This window comes from Cyphomyrmex costatus, unplaced genomic scaffold, assembly GCF_001594065.2.
Source record: "Cyphomyrmex costatus isolate MS0001 unplaced genomic scaffold, Ccosl1.0 scaffold193, whole genome shotgun sequence".
In the NCBI taxonomy this organism is placed as follows: Eukaryota; Metazoa; Arthropoda; class Insecta; order Hymenoptera; family Formicidae; genus Cyphomyrmex; species Cyphomyrmex costatus.
The window spans coordinates 4,681,060-4,696,456 of NW_017275965.1; the positions used below are offsets into that span (position 1 = coordinate 4,681,060).

At 31.2% G+C, this 15,397-nt stretch overlaps 1 protein-coding gene across 1 annotated transcript; it reads left to right on the top strand.

Annotated features, from left to right (window-relative positions):
• Nucleotides 1-1,270: 1,270 nt before the first annotated feature.
• Nucleotides 1,271-6,845, top strand: AGO1 (protein argonaute-1). The gene is made up of 11 exons (XM_018538538.1): nt 1,271-1,341; nt 1,429-1,709; nt 1,788-2,094; nt 2,170-2,392; nt 2,499-2,646; nt 2,730-3,026; nt 3,812-4,118; nt 4,444-4,795; nt 5,670-6,003; nt 6,182-6,381; nt 6,474-6,845. Exons 1-11 carry the CDS (start codon nt 1,284-1,286, stop codon nt 6,580-6,582), a joined length of 2,616 nt encoding a protein of 871 aa, XP_018394040.1. The 5' UTR covers nt 1,271-1,283; the 3' UTR covers nt 6,583-6,845.
• Nucleotides 6,846-15,397: the final 8,552 nt, after the last annotated feature.

The following is a 15,397-nucleotide window of genomic DNA, read 5'->3' on the forward strand; positions in this document are numbered from 1 at the left end:
GTCTTGTATTTCGTATATCTTTGACGTCAAATATGATACTAGGCATTTAGTAGTAATATTCAACCTAAATAAGATAAAGTGAATGTCACCAATGTTAATTTGGCCATATATGGTGGCAGTTTGGCTTAACTTTGGCTTAATCACAGGAACATTAATCCTTCAATCTTACTATTAGTTTACGTTCTGATTCATTGTCAGTGCTGAAAATCTATAACACGCAGCAACATATACTGTAGAGTTTTAGTACTGATAATAAATGTTAAAATCCTGTTTTAAAACAATACAGTTATCAGCACCTTACTAATTTAAAATGTGTAAAAGTTATTATATGTAAAATTTATAATTACCAACATAAGATGTAGGAATTATTATGAAAGAATTAATTTTGTTAATAATGAGTTAGAAAAAAAGAACGTTTTTTTAAAAATAATTGTTAAAATACTCAAAGCAAGAATAATAATGGAACATATGATATAATATATAATATATATTTTTTTTTTAATGAAATGCTTGTAAAAGCTGTAAATATCGCAATTTTTGGAAAATTTATAATTGCAAGAAATTTTTTTTTATAAGTTTATAAACAAATCGATAAATATGTTATCAAAAACAGATATTGAAAACTATATATCGTCAGGGTTACCCTATATATGTGAGTCTAATATGGAGAAACAATTTAACATTAATTTAAATTCTATCATTTAATTATGTTATATTCTATTGTGATATGTAAATATATAGAAGCAAATTTTACATATATATATATATATAACATCTTTATGATTACTTCAGTATATTATTTGTTCAATAATGTAATATTGTTGGAAGTATATCGTTTGTTAATTATCTTGTTAAATATATCAAAGATGTTTTTCTGCATTTTGTTACAATCACTGACATAAAAAAAGAAATGGAAGATACTGTAATCTGTTAACTTTGAAGTTTCTTCTTAAGTATTAATACTTATAACTCCTTTGAATAATTGTTTAATACAATACTTTACAAACAATAAACAAAATTGCATATCAAAATTTTTGCCATATATTCTAGTAATAATTAAGGATAAAAATATAAATGTAGGAACATAAATGGAAATAAAATAAAAAGTGCAATATGCAATATTTTTTTCCAATTTTATATAAATAAGATATATAAAAGTGATATTGATTTTTTGAGAAATACTATATATTATTTCCTTAGCCCCCCCACCTGGACCTTCAACTAGTGGCGGTTCTGTTGGGACAGCAGGAGTAGCGGCGAGTAGTGTCGCGGCTCCTAGCAATATGGGGCTTGTTCCTGCACAACAAGCACACACTCCTCCTCAACCTACAGAACTGCCAAGTAAGTATATTTAATTCTAACTCCAATATATAAATAACAAATTGATGAAAAGTTTGTTTTCTACAATTAATTAATATTTTGTTATAGTGTTTACGTGCCCTCGAAGACCAAACATAGGACGAGAAGGTAGACCGATCGGTTTGAGAGCTAATCATTTTCAAATTAGTATGCCACGTGGCTATGTACATCACTATGACATTAGCATACAACCTGATAAATGCCCTCGGAAAGTTAATAGAGAAATTGTAGAAACAATGGTTCATGCATATACTAAAATATTTCAATCTCGTAAGCCTGTGTTTGATGGCAGAAATAACTTGTACACAAGGGACCCCTTGCCTATTGGGCATGATAAAGTAGAATTAGAGGTAAGTTACTATCTTTTAAAGGTTTAAAACGTAACTTAAAACAATGATTTATAATTGCATTTATAATTGTCTTTATAGGTCACACTGCCTGGTGAGGGAAAAGACAGAGTTTTTCGAGTGGTCATAAAATGGTTGGCACAGGTTTCGCTATTTGCTTTAGAAGAGGCTTTAGAAGGGCGAACTAGACAAATTCCATATGACGCTGTTCTTGCTTTAGATGTCGTAATGAGGCATTTACCATCTATGACATACACTCCAGTAGGTAGATCGTTCTTTAGTACGCCAGAAGGATATTATCATCCATTAGGTGGAGGTAGGGAAGTATGGTTTGGATTCCATCAGTCGGTGAGACCGTCGCAATGGAAAATGATGTTAAATATCGATGGTGAGCGAAAGAAAGATTACCGATTTACATCATGCTTTATTATGACCTATTCATCTACTTTTATTTGTATTCTAGTCTCCGCCACTGCTTTCTACAAAGCGCAACCAGTTATAGAATTTATGTGTGAAGTGTTGGATATTCGAGATATCAATGAACAAAGAAAGCCGCTCACGGATTCTCAAAGAGTGAAATTTACCAAAGAAATCAAGGGTCTCAAGATTGAAATAACTCACTGCGGAGCTATGAAGCGAAAATATCGAGTGTGTAATGTTACACGTAAACCAGCTCAAATGCAATCGTAAGTGTACAATGAAATTATAATATTATTGAATATGAAACAGAGAAATGTCATCAATTATGCACTACAGCTAATGTAATTATAATATAATTTAATTTAATTATAGATTTCCATTGCAACTGGAAAATGGACAAACAGTTGAGTGTACAGTTGCCAAATACTTCTTAGATAAATACAAAATGAAATTGCGTCACCCACACCTTCCTTGCTTGCAAGTCGGTCAAGAACATAAACACACATATTTACCGCTTGAGGTATGCAAAAATTTTGGATTTAACTTACAGTGTATTGCATTTTATTAACGAATAAAGTGTAATTTAATTTTATTTGATATTAGGTTTGCAATATTGTTGCTGGACAACGCTGCATTAAAAAGTTAACTGATATGCAGACCTCGACTATGATCAAAGCGACAGCGCGTTCTGCACCAGATCGTGAACGAGAAATTAACAATTTAGTTAGAAGGGCTGACTTTAACAATGATTCTTATGTACAAGAATTCGGATTGACTATATCAAACAGTATGATGGAAGTCAGGGGTCGTGTACTACCTCCGCCCAAACTGCAGTATGGAGGGCGCGTAAGTTCCCTCAGTGGACAGGTGAGAAACTTTCAACTAAATCAGTCAGGTATAGCCAAATCACATTTGCAGAAGCTAATAATTTTAATTATTTTTAACAGATATAAATTTTTGTAGCGCGAATATTCAAATTGTCATCATGATTATTAAATATCATAGTTCTTATATGTAATCTGTTAAAGCTTTTAGCTGAAAAGAATATAAAATACGTTTGTGCTAGTTTTTTTATTCTTATTTTTTATTTACTTAATCTTTATTTTGTTTTGCATATAATAGTGTTCATGATACTTATAACATATTTTGTAAATTAATTTATATTGCAAGATGTTAATATTGTTAACGTATGTATATATTTAGTGATTATAAGATCATATTTGATATATCTCTACACATGTGGCCAAAAGTTGTCAAATGAATGCATAGGTTCTAGACCTGGTTGATTTGATATCTGGGCTGTTAGTGTAACGAATATTCAAATTGTTATAATAAATTGTAAATGATAAATGTAATAAGTATCATTTTTATTATATTGTAGACGTAATTTACGGTTTACAAATGTAACTAATGTTACATTTGCAGTTCGATATCACGTGCAAAAGTTTGATGCTATCACTATTTGTTCCATGCTGACAAAACAATTCTTTGCTCTTTAGAAACAATTCTATTTGTTTATTTTTACTATATAATATAATCAAATTGTATTAGATAAAATGAAATAAACAAGATACGTTTACGTAAGGAAACACTGATACATCTACTGTGATATAATTTTATATTATTTAAACATACTGTTGAAATATTCAATAATGTTATATTTCTTCCTAAAGACAAAGCAGCAGGCGATGCCCAATCAAGGTGTATGGGATATGCGTGGCAAACAGTTCTTCACTGGAGTGGAGATAAGAGTGTGGGCAATTGCTTGTTTTGCGCCTCAAAGAACAGTACGTGAAGATGCGTTACGTTCATTCACAACACAACTACAGAAAATTAGCAATGATGCTGGTATGCCCATCATTGGACAACCATGTTTTTGTAAATATGCTACTGGACCAGATCAAGTCGAACCAATGTTTCGATACTTGAAATCGACTTTTTCGCAACTGCAGCTAGTTTGTGTTGTATTACCAGGCAAAACTCCTGTATATGGTAATTGTATATGCTATATAAATATGCTATATACATATATATGTATATATGTATCACACATGTGCGTATTCATGCGTACGTATGTGTGTGAATATAGATTAATGTTTATGTCTATCAATGTATAATTTTTATCTTGGTTTAACTTTTTTTTTTTTAGATTTTATCATTAGAAAAAGATAAAGAGTTAATTGAATTAAAATAAAAATTTTAAAGAGTTAATTTACATTGGTAGACATCAATTATCTTTAATCTATGGATTATTCTGAAATATTGTATAATTTTTATAAATTGAGATAAATAATTTGTTCTTTTTTTTCTTATTTAGCTGAAGTGAAAAGAGTAGGAGATACATTATTAGGCATGGCAACTCAGTGTGTACAAGCAAAAAACGTAAATAAAACATCACCGCAGACATTATCTAATCTCTGTCTTAAAATAAATGTCAAATTAGGAGGCATCAATAGCATTTTAGTACCTAGCATAAGACCAAAAGTGTTTAACGAGCCGGTTATATTTCTTGGAGCTGATGTAACTCACCCGCCGGCGGGAGATAACAAAAAACCCAGTATAGCTGCTGTAGTAGGCAGCATGGATGCCCATCCATCTCGATATGCAGCAACTGTTAGAGTTCAGCAGCACAGGCAAGAAATTATCCAGGAATTGAGTTCCATGGTTAGGTGAGATACCTAAATTAATTTATGGTATGAAATTTCACAACAAACGTTAAAGAAATTTCAGATTATGTTTTAAATCTGTAGTATATAGCAGATTGTAATATATGTATATATATATCATAATATATATATATATATATATATATATATATATTATAAATTTATAAATTTATTAAAGGTTTTTAATATATATAAAAAAAATGTATGTTGTAGAACAATCCTTCTGCCGCGATATGGTGAATAAGTGACAAGTTTTCAGAAGTAAAGATGGTCTGAAATCAAAAAGTAAAAAATATTTTCTTGGAAATAGATAAAAATATCTAAAATGTAACGCAAGATTTTTTTCGTTGAAAATTTTGGGAAAAGGTATACTAATTCGAAACAAAAATTTTGTAAATAACGAAGTTTATTTTAATAAATTAATATATTAATCTCTACATTTTTATTTACACACACACACACACACAAAAGAAAATATTTAAAATTTTTGATTTGATAATTTCAAATCCTTATCTTTGAAAATTTATTACCCGTCTGCGATAGGGGGGGGGAAATATGTTCTACAGCTTATATTTTATTTAAAATCTTCAATATTTTTTGGCAAATTTGTATATTTTATATACATATATAAATGTCATATAATATATCTCTAAAATAAATATTAATTCTAGGTAATTATTAACTTAAAAAGAAATCTTGGATTTTTTAGATTCTCAAACTCTGTTAAAGAATGAAGTGACTTCTTAATAAATATTATTAAACTATATATTAAGGAAATTATTGTGTTGTACAAAATTGTCACAATTCTTTTAATTTTTTATAATTTGTCCTGATTACTTCTTTTATCTTGTTCTAAATATTATCTTTTTTCTTTAAGGGAATTGCTTATAATGTTTTATAAGAGCACAGGCGGGTACAAGCCGCATAGAATAATTCTATATCGCGACGGCGTCTCCGAAGGCCAATTTCTCACCGTTCTGCAACACGAATTGACTGCTATTCGTGAAGCATGTCTCAAACTCGAGATCGATTATAGACCCGGCATAACGTTTATCGTAGTGCAGAAGAGACATCATACGCGTCTGTTCTGTGCGGATAAAAAAGAGCAAAGTGGTAAAAGTGGAAATATTCCAGCGGGTACGACTGTCGACGTATGTATAACTCATCCGACGGAATTCGACTTTTACCTCTGCAGTCATCAGGGTATTCAGGTATGTCAGCCAATCCAAGCCACTTTTCCCATATGATTTTATGTGTGTGTGTGTGTGTGTGTGTGCGCGCGCGCGCGCGCAAGAGAGAGAGAGCGAGTGAGAGTGAGTTCTTTAATAATAATTCTCTAATGAGAGCTTCCATTGCACATGTGTTCTAATAATAAGTGTATTATTTTAGGGTACATCGAGACCGTCACATTATCACGTTTTATGGGATGATAATCACTTTGAAAGCGATGAATTACAGTGTCTCACGTATCAATTATGTCACACTTATGTCAGATGTACGAGATCCGTTAGTATACCAGCGCCTGCGTATTATGCTCATCTCGTAGCATTTCGGGCTAGATATCATCTGGTCGAGAAAGAGCACGATAGGTGCGTCAAGTTATCTCTTTCTTTGTCGTATTGTTGTGAGATACCCAAGTATGATATATATGCAGGAATCTTATTGTGTTTTAACTTTATAGCGGAGAAGGATCTCATCAGTCGGGTTGTAGTGAGGATAGGACACCGGGTGCAATGGCGCGAGCAATCACAGTTCATGCCGACACGAAACGAGTTATGTACTTTGCATAATTCTTATGTCGAGTTGAACTATCACCCAGATCAGTGTTGTTATCTCTATGAAGAAACTGTACATAATTGCGACTTCGTGACACAAGTGTAAGGAGTTTCATCAGGCAGCCGGGATCGCAGCACGTTGCGTCACAAATTCTTTAACAATTAGGACAATTTAACTGATAAATTTTCTTACGTATCTTTTCTTCATTTTTTCTTTCCTGTACTTCATCTTCTTTGCTTTTTTCTTTATCGTAAGTCTATACGATAGCTTTTTTGTATGCGTGGCACTGTATGTTTTATTTACGGAAAAACGAATTTCGATTGATTTTATAAACTTATAGAATAAGTTTTTATGAGAGGTGCTTTTAATGCAGTTTGTAAGTCAGATTAAGAATATTTTGCACGTTTGGATGGAAAATCATCTGCAGGAATAATTGAAAATAGGAATGCACTGGATCGTAAAATAACCGGATCTCGGATGTCATGTTCTTTTCGGATATTTGATATTTAGTCATATATCCGGTAGGACAATTATTCGATCGGATGCCGGATATTTCCCCGTTTATCCGGTCGGATACCTTTCGAACAGGGCTTTTAAAGTAAGGGAAAAAATAGTGTTAAAAAATAATTTTTTTTATTTTCTTAACGTGAAAAGGAAAAGATGAACCGTGAAAGAAGTTTAACTGAAAAGAATAAAATTCTGCATTAATGACATAAACTTTCAATATAAAATTTCAGCTGGTATATTATTGGATACTGATCTGACCATTTGACTAGATGATAAAGTATCAGATATGTCAGATACCGGATATTTTTCGGATATACGATGCATCCCTAGATGAAAAGTAAGCTAACCGAATTCTTACTTTGTAAAAATTATGCTTAGATTAATGTAAAGAATTTTGCATTCTCAAATTAACTAACAAACTAAACACGAGTTTTTGTTATATTACTGGGATACAATAGCACTTTTTGATTCAATGAAATTTGTGTGGCATATTACGCTTATTTTTTTAGGAAATAAATTTTCCTTAGCATTTGTGTGAAAAAAAAGATAGGATAAAGAAACAAAATGCCTGGAAAAACATTAATTATATAAATCGCTATTTACGAGACTGTTATCTTGTTGCATGTATGTATAGCTTTCATTTTGCAAGGAGTGAAACTCCATTCTGTATATTCTGTAAATTTTAGACATCTAATTGTGCTGAATAATCGTGCTGAAGTCATTGGCACAAAAAGTGAATCGATTAATATTGCAAATTGTAATATCTTTAAGAATCAATTGCGAATCATGTCGTGTCTCATATCTATTAAATTACAACACCAAAAGATAATGTCCACATTAAATAATACTATCTTTTATATAACATATTTTTAACTATTCTGAAAATTTCATGAAATCATTTTAAATTATTCTTGAAAACCGATGGAATAACTCATGTGTACACTTCGGCTGAGCAGCATAGTAGAAGATAAGAACTTCAGTACATAAATTAACTTTCAGTACATAAAGACAGCTATATGTAGTAGAGGTAGTCGAGGAGTGTTATGTAGAACACATGCGTTATTTATATGACTTCTATACGTGGTTTAATAATGGCTAGTGTCCATTTGAGAGAAATACTGTTAAGAATCGCATGCTTTGACTAAGCAATATGACGTATCATAGAAAAATACTGAAGAATTTACTTATTCTTATATTATTCTTCAATTCTGAGAATGACTCTCAGATAGACACTAAGCTTTAGGATCCAAATTTAGTGTAAGTAATTAAATTAATAATCGTTATTTTACTGTTGCTAATCTTTAGGATGTACATTTGATTCGTTTCATTTTAATTTCTCATTAGACCGTTATTGTCTGCACGTTGCACAGCTCATAATTTATGCTTACTACTAATTAATGAATCGATAAACTAGGATACAACTTTATCCCATAAAGCAACTTTATCTGTGTTAAATGCTCTCCCTTTAAAAAACCGTGATGATCATAATAGTTGAAAGTCTATTAAGAAAAAAAAGATCTGTGTTAAATACGTCACACGAAAATGCCGGGGATGAAAGTAAATGGATGCCCGTGTCTGGTGTCCGAAATAAGCCGGGATGTTATCTACTTACAATTAAATAAAAGGCTATGAGCAAGTCGAATTCATGTGGCGTTAGATACAGGACAATGTCTCATTAGAGCATGTGAAGATACGAGATAAAAATAAATCGAACATGTCTATATAATACGAAATTATTCGAACGTCGATATAATACGAAATTATACAAACCTCAAAGCTTATTCAATTATAGCATTAATTATGCTTCAGCAGTGAAGTAACGTGTAAAATTAGTTTTAGGAGTATTATAAGAGTAAGATTTTTTTATTAGTTTTAAAAAAAGTAATTGTTTTTGCTTGATAATGCCAAACTTTAGAAGTTTTGTATTTTTACTGTAATAATCGCGACTCTTGTGCAAATCTATGTCGTTTGTTGGCACAATAATTCTAGTAATATTAAATAAGCCTTGAAAGCAACATAACTCCCTACTCCAAGCCTTATGGTGAAAGCAACATAATCTCATTCTGCAGCCTTTGGATACACAATATAATCAATAATAGCCTTGAAAAAGCAACTTTTAATCTATAATCCAACCTGTATGTGGTTAGGATCGTATATTAATAGAATTCTTATTCTATTAATATATGAATAGAAATCGTATATATTAATATAGACATATAATTATGTATCAATTGTCGCGTTAAAGTATTGTGTATTATTAGAATCATTAATATATCAAGATCTCTTTACTATAATTATGTGAGCGCTCGCGTAAGAATCGAATTCCTACAATCAGTCAGTCATGATCCACATTTGTAAATCAGTATTAACAATACAACAATACTTGAAGAGAGAATATGCTTGGAAAATTTTTTCCAAACCGTCGATTGGACAAAAAAGCGGAAGTGCTATTTTTGACTATTAATGATTCTAATGTTAGGTTTACAAGGAATGTTAGCATTATATCGGAAAGTATGGAAAGAGAGGATCCCTTTGATCTAAATTAGTAATATTTATTCTAGTTGTTAAAGTAAAGGACGGAAAATTAAAGATTTTCTTTCCGGCGCACTCAAATGCGAGCATCAGCGCCGTATAAGAAATCTATAATAATGGGCTTTTATTGTCTAAAAAATCTGTTTGGAGGTCGTAGGCATAGTTGGGAGAGCGTAGTCAGGAGAACTGATTAGCCGGGTAAAGCAACATATGTTTCATATAGAAATAAGGAGAAAAGTAAAACCTAAAAAAAAAAAAGAAAAGCTTATTATTCGCATTGTTGAAAATGTATCTTATACGCGAATGAAATGCCAACGTAATATATTTATGGTTTGTCATCTTACGTAACTGTAATTAAGTGATATGACGGAATAGACAGATTATAAGGCCATTTACGGGGGAATTAGATTTTAAGACAAATCATGAAAGAATAAGTTAATCGCGGTAATATTATCGATAATATTCCAATGAATACCAAAACGAGACTGAGTCTGTCGCAAGAATTAATTGTCTCGAAGTTTTAGTCGAATGCGTTAATAACCAATGGACAAACCTGCATTACAGCGTTCGAAGTAATACGTCCATCACTTTATATCGGCGTTTCATTTAACTTTTGACACGTATTTATATCCGTTTAATTAATTGATATATTGTTTCGTCTATAGAGAACGAAAAGGAACGTATTGCAACACAAGCGCAGGTATACTAGACATTATTAACGCACTCTTTTTCTATAACATTCTTCATGTATGTATGTATTTCTGTGTTTTTGTCTCTTCGCGTTTTTGCGTGAGCGAGAACACCCGCTCGATATTTTCTTGCATCTGAACAAAAACAGAGCCCATATTTTGTACACGTCTACCGACAACTGTCGGTAGATGTGTACAGAATATAGACACAGGACTAGAAGACTAGTCCCTTTCATTTGTAAATATATTACGGTAATTTATTCTGTAGATGATCTCCTTTTCTCGGCAATATAAATGATACATTTTATAGTAAAATGCGAGATTAATGAAATAAGAACATATTATTGTGCAAGGTGTGTCATAATTTTTTTTTCTTAAAAACAGATCGACGAATATAAGGTTCATTTTTTTAACGGATATTGTATTAGGAGGCCAATATTTTATAACTCGATGTTTTCAATTGCTCTGCCAAACATAAGAAAGATTTTTTATTATTCATTTATGCTTTTGTAGTTTGATTTGTTGTAAGTTTTTAGTTTTCAAAGTTCATAAAACTCTGTAAGCCTTAGCGAAAGCCTTTGGTCAAGGAAAAGCCAACTTCAGATTTGCTAGAGAATTCGCTATTTGTAACGGTTATTATATTTGCATTCTTTGTGTATGCCAAACTGAAGTATATAAAAAACTTGGAGGCAACATTGGGGCCGAAGTGAGAGAAAGAAGTTAACGTCTAGAAAAGAATCGTAGCGCCAAATTACAAGATGCAAAGTTTAATGTAAGATAAATGAGATACTCGATGACGATATTGAATGGGCCTCCTGTAGATACATGGTCCGCCTTGCTGTTGGAGGATCTAGTTCCACCTTATCGAAACATGATCGTGTCTTGCGATAATTTATATTTATACATCAATCACACACACACACACAAATTATAATATAATTATAGTACCTTGTAAAAATCTATATGTCTCACTACATTACATTAAAATAGTAAGCCACTTTGTCTTGAAAAGTTGAGTACGTCTACTTTCGAGATCTCAGTCTCCCAAACTCGCGGACATAAAATGCAAGAAGATACGCGCATAGAGCAACAGTTAACGAATTACGATTGTATTAATGCATAAAACCTTTCAAAATATAATTGAAGAATATAAATCTGCAAAGTTATTTTAATCTTATCTCATGTATGACAAATTTTGTTTATTTGTAAGAAATTGATACGATGTATTGAGATGGATAGACTGAATACCGAAAGTGTCCTCTTTTTAAAATTTTCATTTAGTTTGGGAGATGTGTGCATTGAGAGTGGAAGATACCAAAACTTTTCAAACTTTCCAGCTAAATTTTAGCTCATTAAAGCGTATAAGAAATTCTTAGCTTCTTAAGGATATGCATCGTTATATTTTAAGATCGTTACTACTTAAGGCATGTGCGAAAGTGCAGATTTCAAAGTGTCAGCTTTAAGAGTGCTTTAAGAGGATCAATAGTGGCGTTTCACGGTTCTAGCGAACTAGACGACAGGGAGCGATACTAGATAAAATCTTTTAGATATATAAGTCCTTAGGAGCTCTAGATTTGTCTTCTAATTTGTAAGTGTGAATATTGCCCTAATTAAGTATGTATACTGCACACTGTACGACGAATGTCACTCTGAGGAGAAAGACTTCGCGAGAATGCACAGCAAAACCGAATCAGAACACGACTTAATAAATAGTTTAACGTTATAAAAATAACGCTTTATAGACCACAGTCGACTATGAGAAACGATTTTGGTCGAATTTCGAGCGTCTTAATACTCTCAATCCGGGGGCTGCGCGCTTTACTTCTGTTTAACGTTTAATTGACGTTTAATTAGGAAAATAAAAGAGGGACGATTTGTATTTCATGTTTATATTTAATTCCGTAGATCGAAAAAAAGAGATTTTCCGCAAATAGGTAGCATCTTTTTTTTTAAACGAACAAAATGGGGATTAACACGATAGCTCTTGTCGCTCTGTCGAAAATGTAATTGAGGGCATCTTAATGGGATTTCTTTTCGTAAATCTAATTCGAATGTTTGAATTTCCATTGCGATTATATCAACTGTTAATCCACGATTACGTTTGATATACAACTTGTAATTTCAATTTAAATAATAGCAGAGAAAGTTGAATCTTTATTGAGAAATGTGATTTATTTTTATTGTCGCATATGTGTAAGAGAATTATGATGAAACTGTCGAGTATTATCATTCTGTATTAAAAAAAAAGAGACTTGGCTCTTTTTTTTCACGTTGACATGCAGTGGAATTTTGTCACGTGTTTTATTGTTAATATTTCTACTTATTTTTTAAGATGTCTATTTCACAGATATTGTCAGTATCAAGATAAAATATTCATATTTTTTAAATGTGAAAACGGAAGATAGCTTATCACATTTAAGTTGTTTCTGTGAAAGTTCAGTTTCTTGAATAAAAGTATCTTCTGATAGTGTAAAATAAACATCAGGAATAAACATTTCTCTTCTGCGAGATGCAATATATAATATCGTGGATTAACATTGTATTCCAACATTTGACATCCAAGTTGGATGATTGATATCTTGTTATTTTTCTTCGAATCGAAAGCAAGCGAGAGAGTGAGAAAGAGTAAAAAATTTCACCTCAATATATTTACTTGCGACAAGAGCGAAGAAGTCATGAAATCGTTTCTATAAACTTAGCGAGAAATAACTGAAGTTTCATAAGGCGAAAGAGACAGAAAATTAGACCTAGATGCATTCTCTTTTAAGAATTTAAAAAATCAAATTTGTACGTATAATTATAAGACTAAAAAATAATATCTAATATAACTTATCTTTATAAATTAGAATTCTGGAAAAATTGTATCCACACGATTCTTTTAACGCGAAGATCTTCTATATTAAGATAATCTTTTAAAGAGAATTCCATTTAGATTAATTTCTACTCGCAGCTCTCGAGTCCTTCGAAAACTGAATATTATCTCCAGTTGAATTTCGCTAATGTTTATAGCTACGATTTGTTAATTCAGAGAATATGCAATATCAATGCACTAGAAATCACAATATCCCACCGTTATAAGAAGAAACTCATTATACATATACTTAGACTTTCTGTATCTACATACAAGTGCCTGGCGCTTCGTCCGCGCGTATTTGACGTCTGCAAATAATAATGTTGAACACAAGTATGACTTTCGAAATTCTAAAAGAGAGAATTAGAGCGAGAGCGAGCGAGAGAGCGAAAGAGAAAGATAGAAAGAGAGCACGAAGAGAAGTAAGTGATTATAGCTAAGTATCGAGAAGCACTGTCGATAATAATTAATTAATTAAAATCTAGACTCGTAAGTCTAGATGGATAGATACTTGTTAAGGAGCGAGGGAATGCTATGAAACACCGAAAGTCGTCGAAATACTGAAAGTTTTCCCAACTGACCGCGCCCTGAAAGTATAAACTTAAATTATATCTGTTGGACTATTCATCATGCCTCATCAAAATGGATTAATATTAAGTGTAAGATATATATATATACATATACATATATAATATATATATATGTATATATATATGTATAAAAATAAATATATATTGTGTACGAAATATATGACATATATTTATGAATGTCGAATGAGTAAATTTTGAGTATAATTATCAACCTGATAACGTGTGTCGTACATGATTATTGAATTTATTAATTTTGCGGTCTTAAGCACGCGTTATTGCCCATACATACATGTACAGCATCGGCAACATTAAATATCGATAATAATAGTCTATGTAAAAGGTGTTTGTAGCGATGCATCGGAGCAAGATGGAAAATCGAAGCAGACAGCGCGTTGCGAGCAATTATGAGCCCTCTATATATCGTATTAAATGAATTATCGAATATTTGTTATTGAGCAATGCGAACGAAAAGGGTAGACAATAGCCGAAAGTTGTCACTGTTTGCTTGAATGATTGTTAATCGTCTCGGACAATAATTTTGTTCTGAATCGTGTGCTGCGAACTTCCTTCGAGCTCGAGATCTTTAAAGAGTTCTTTAAAGAGATCTTTAAGAGTTTCACTCTAAAAGTCCTAGAAATTCAATAATCAATAAATATTCAAATATCGAACATAACTTCCGAACGTATATAAGTAAAATTTAGCTTTAATATATAATAAATATAAATAAATATAAAGGAACAAAAAATTTGTATATAAATCGTATTTTTAAAGAGACTAATTATTTTATCCTGAAATCGCCGAGTTGTACAGATTAGAGGCACGGTATTAAATAACTCGCTAATTCGTTTACATTGCTCGATATCTGACGCTACAAAGTTAGCTGGCAGAACGAAGAACACCACTGCAACCACTAGTCCCGTAAAAACTGCGCATCTTTATAAATTATAATATAAGCCTTTGGTGTTCTGAATCTTGGATCGTTGGTCGAGTAATGCAGGTGATACGAAATGTCCAGTCTCACGCTTAAAGATGTATCGGGTGTATAGTCATCATCATTCTACAAAAAAAAATGATTGGAAATTTACTTTCTGAAAAATTAATGTATTATATATACATATGGAAACGGTTTAATAAAAAAAAAGGCCAATATTTATATTTAACAATACAATTTTATAATTCAAATGAAAAATTTCTCATTTTATTTTAATTATTTTTTTTTAAATATCATGTACTTATTGAAATCTTATTTTTTATCCAGGTTCTAAATTGTCTTTTGTATTACCTTCAAATATAATGTAGAAAAATCATTATTTTTTTTGTTATTAAAAAAAACGAGTAATATCCTTAAAGATGAAAATCGGTATAATTAGTGCGACTCGCAATTCCACTCGTTGAAATTATGTGATTCAATTTCTGATTATTTTAGATCAGAAATTATATATGTGATGCTTACTTTAATATTTCGATCTAGGCAATCAAGCTTTATTTTTAAATTTACTATAAAATGAGATATTTGGTTCTGTATCTTTAGTTTTGTCATTATTATGCGAGAATGAAATTAGTATCATATTTCCGCGAAATAAAATCACAGTATATATTATCTAATTATCGGTATAATAATATATCTTATATAATAATACAATATATAATTATATATAAT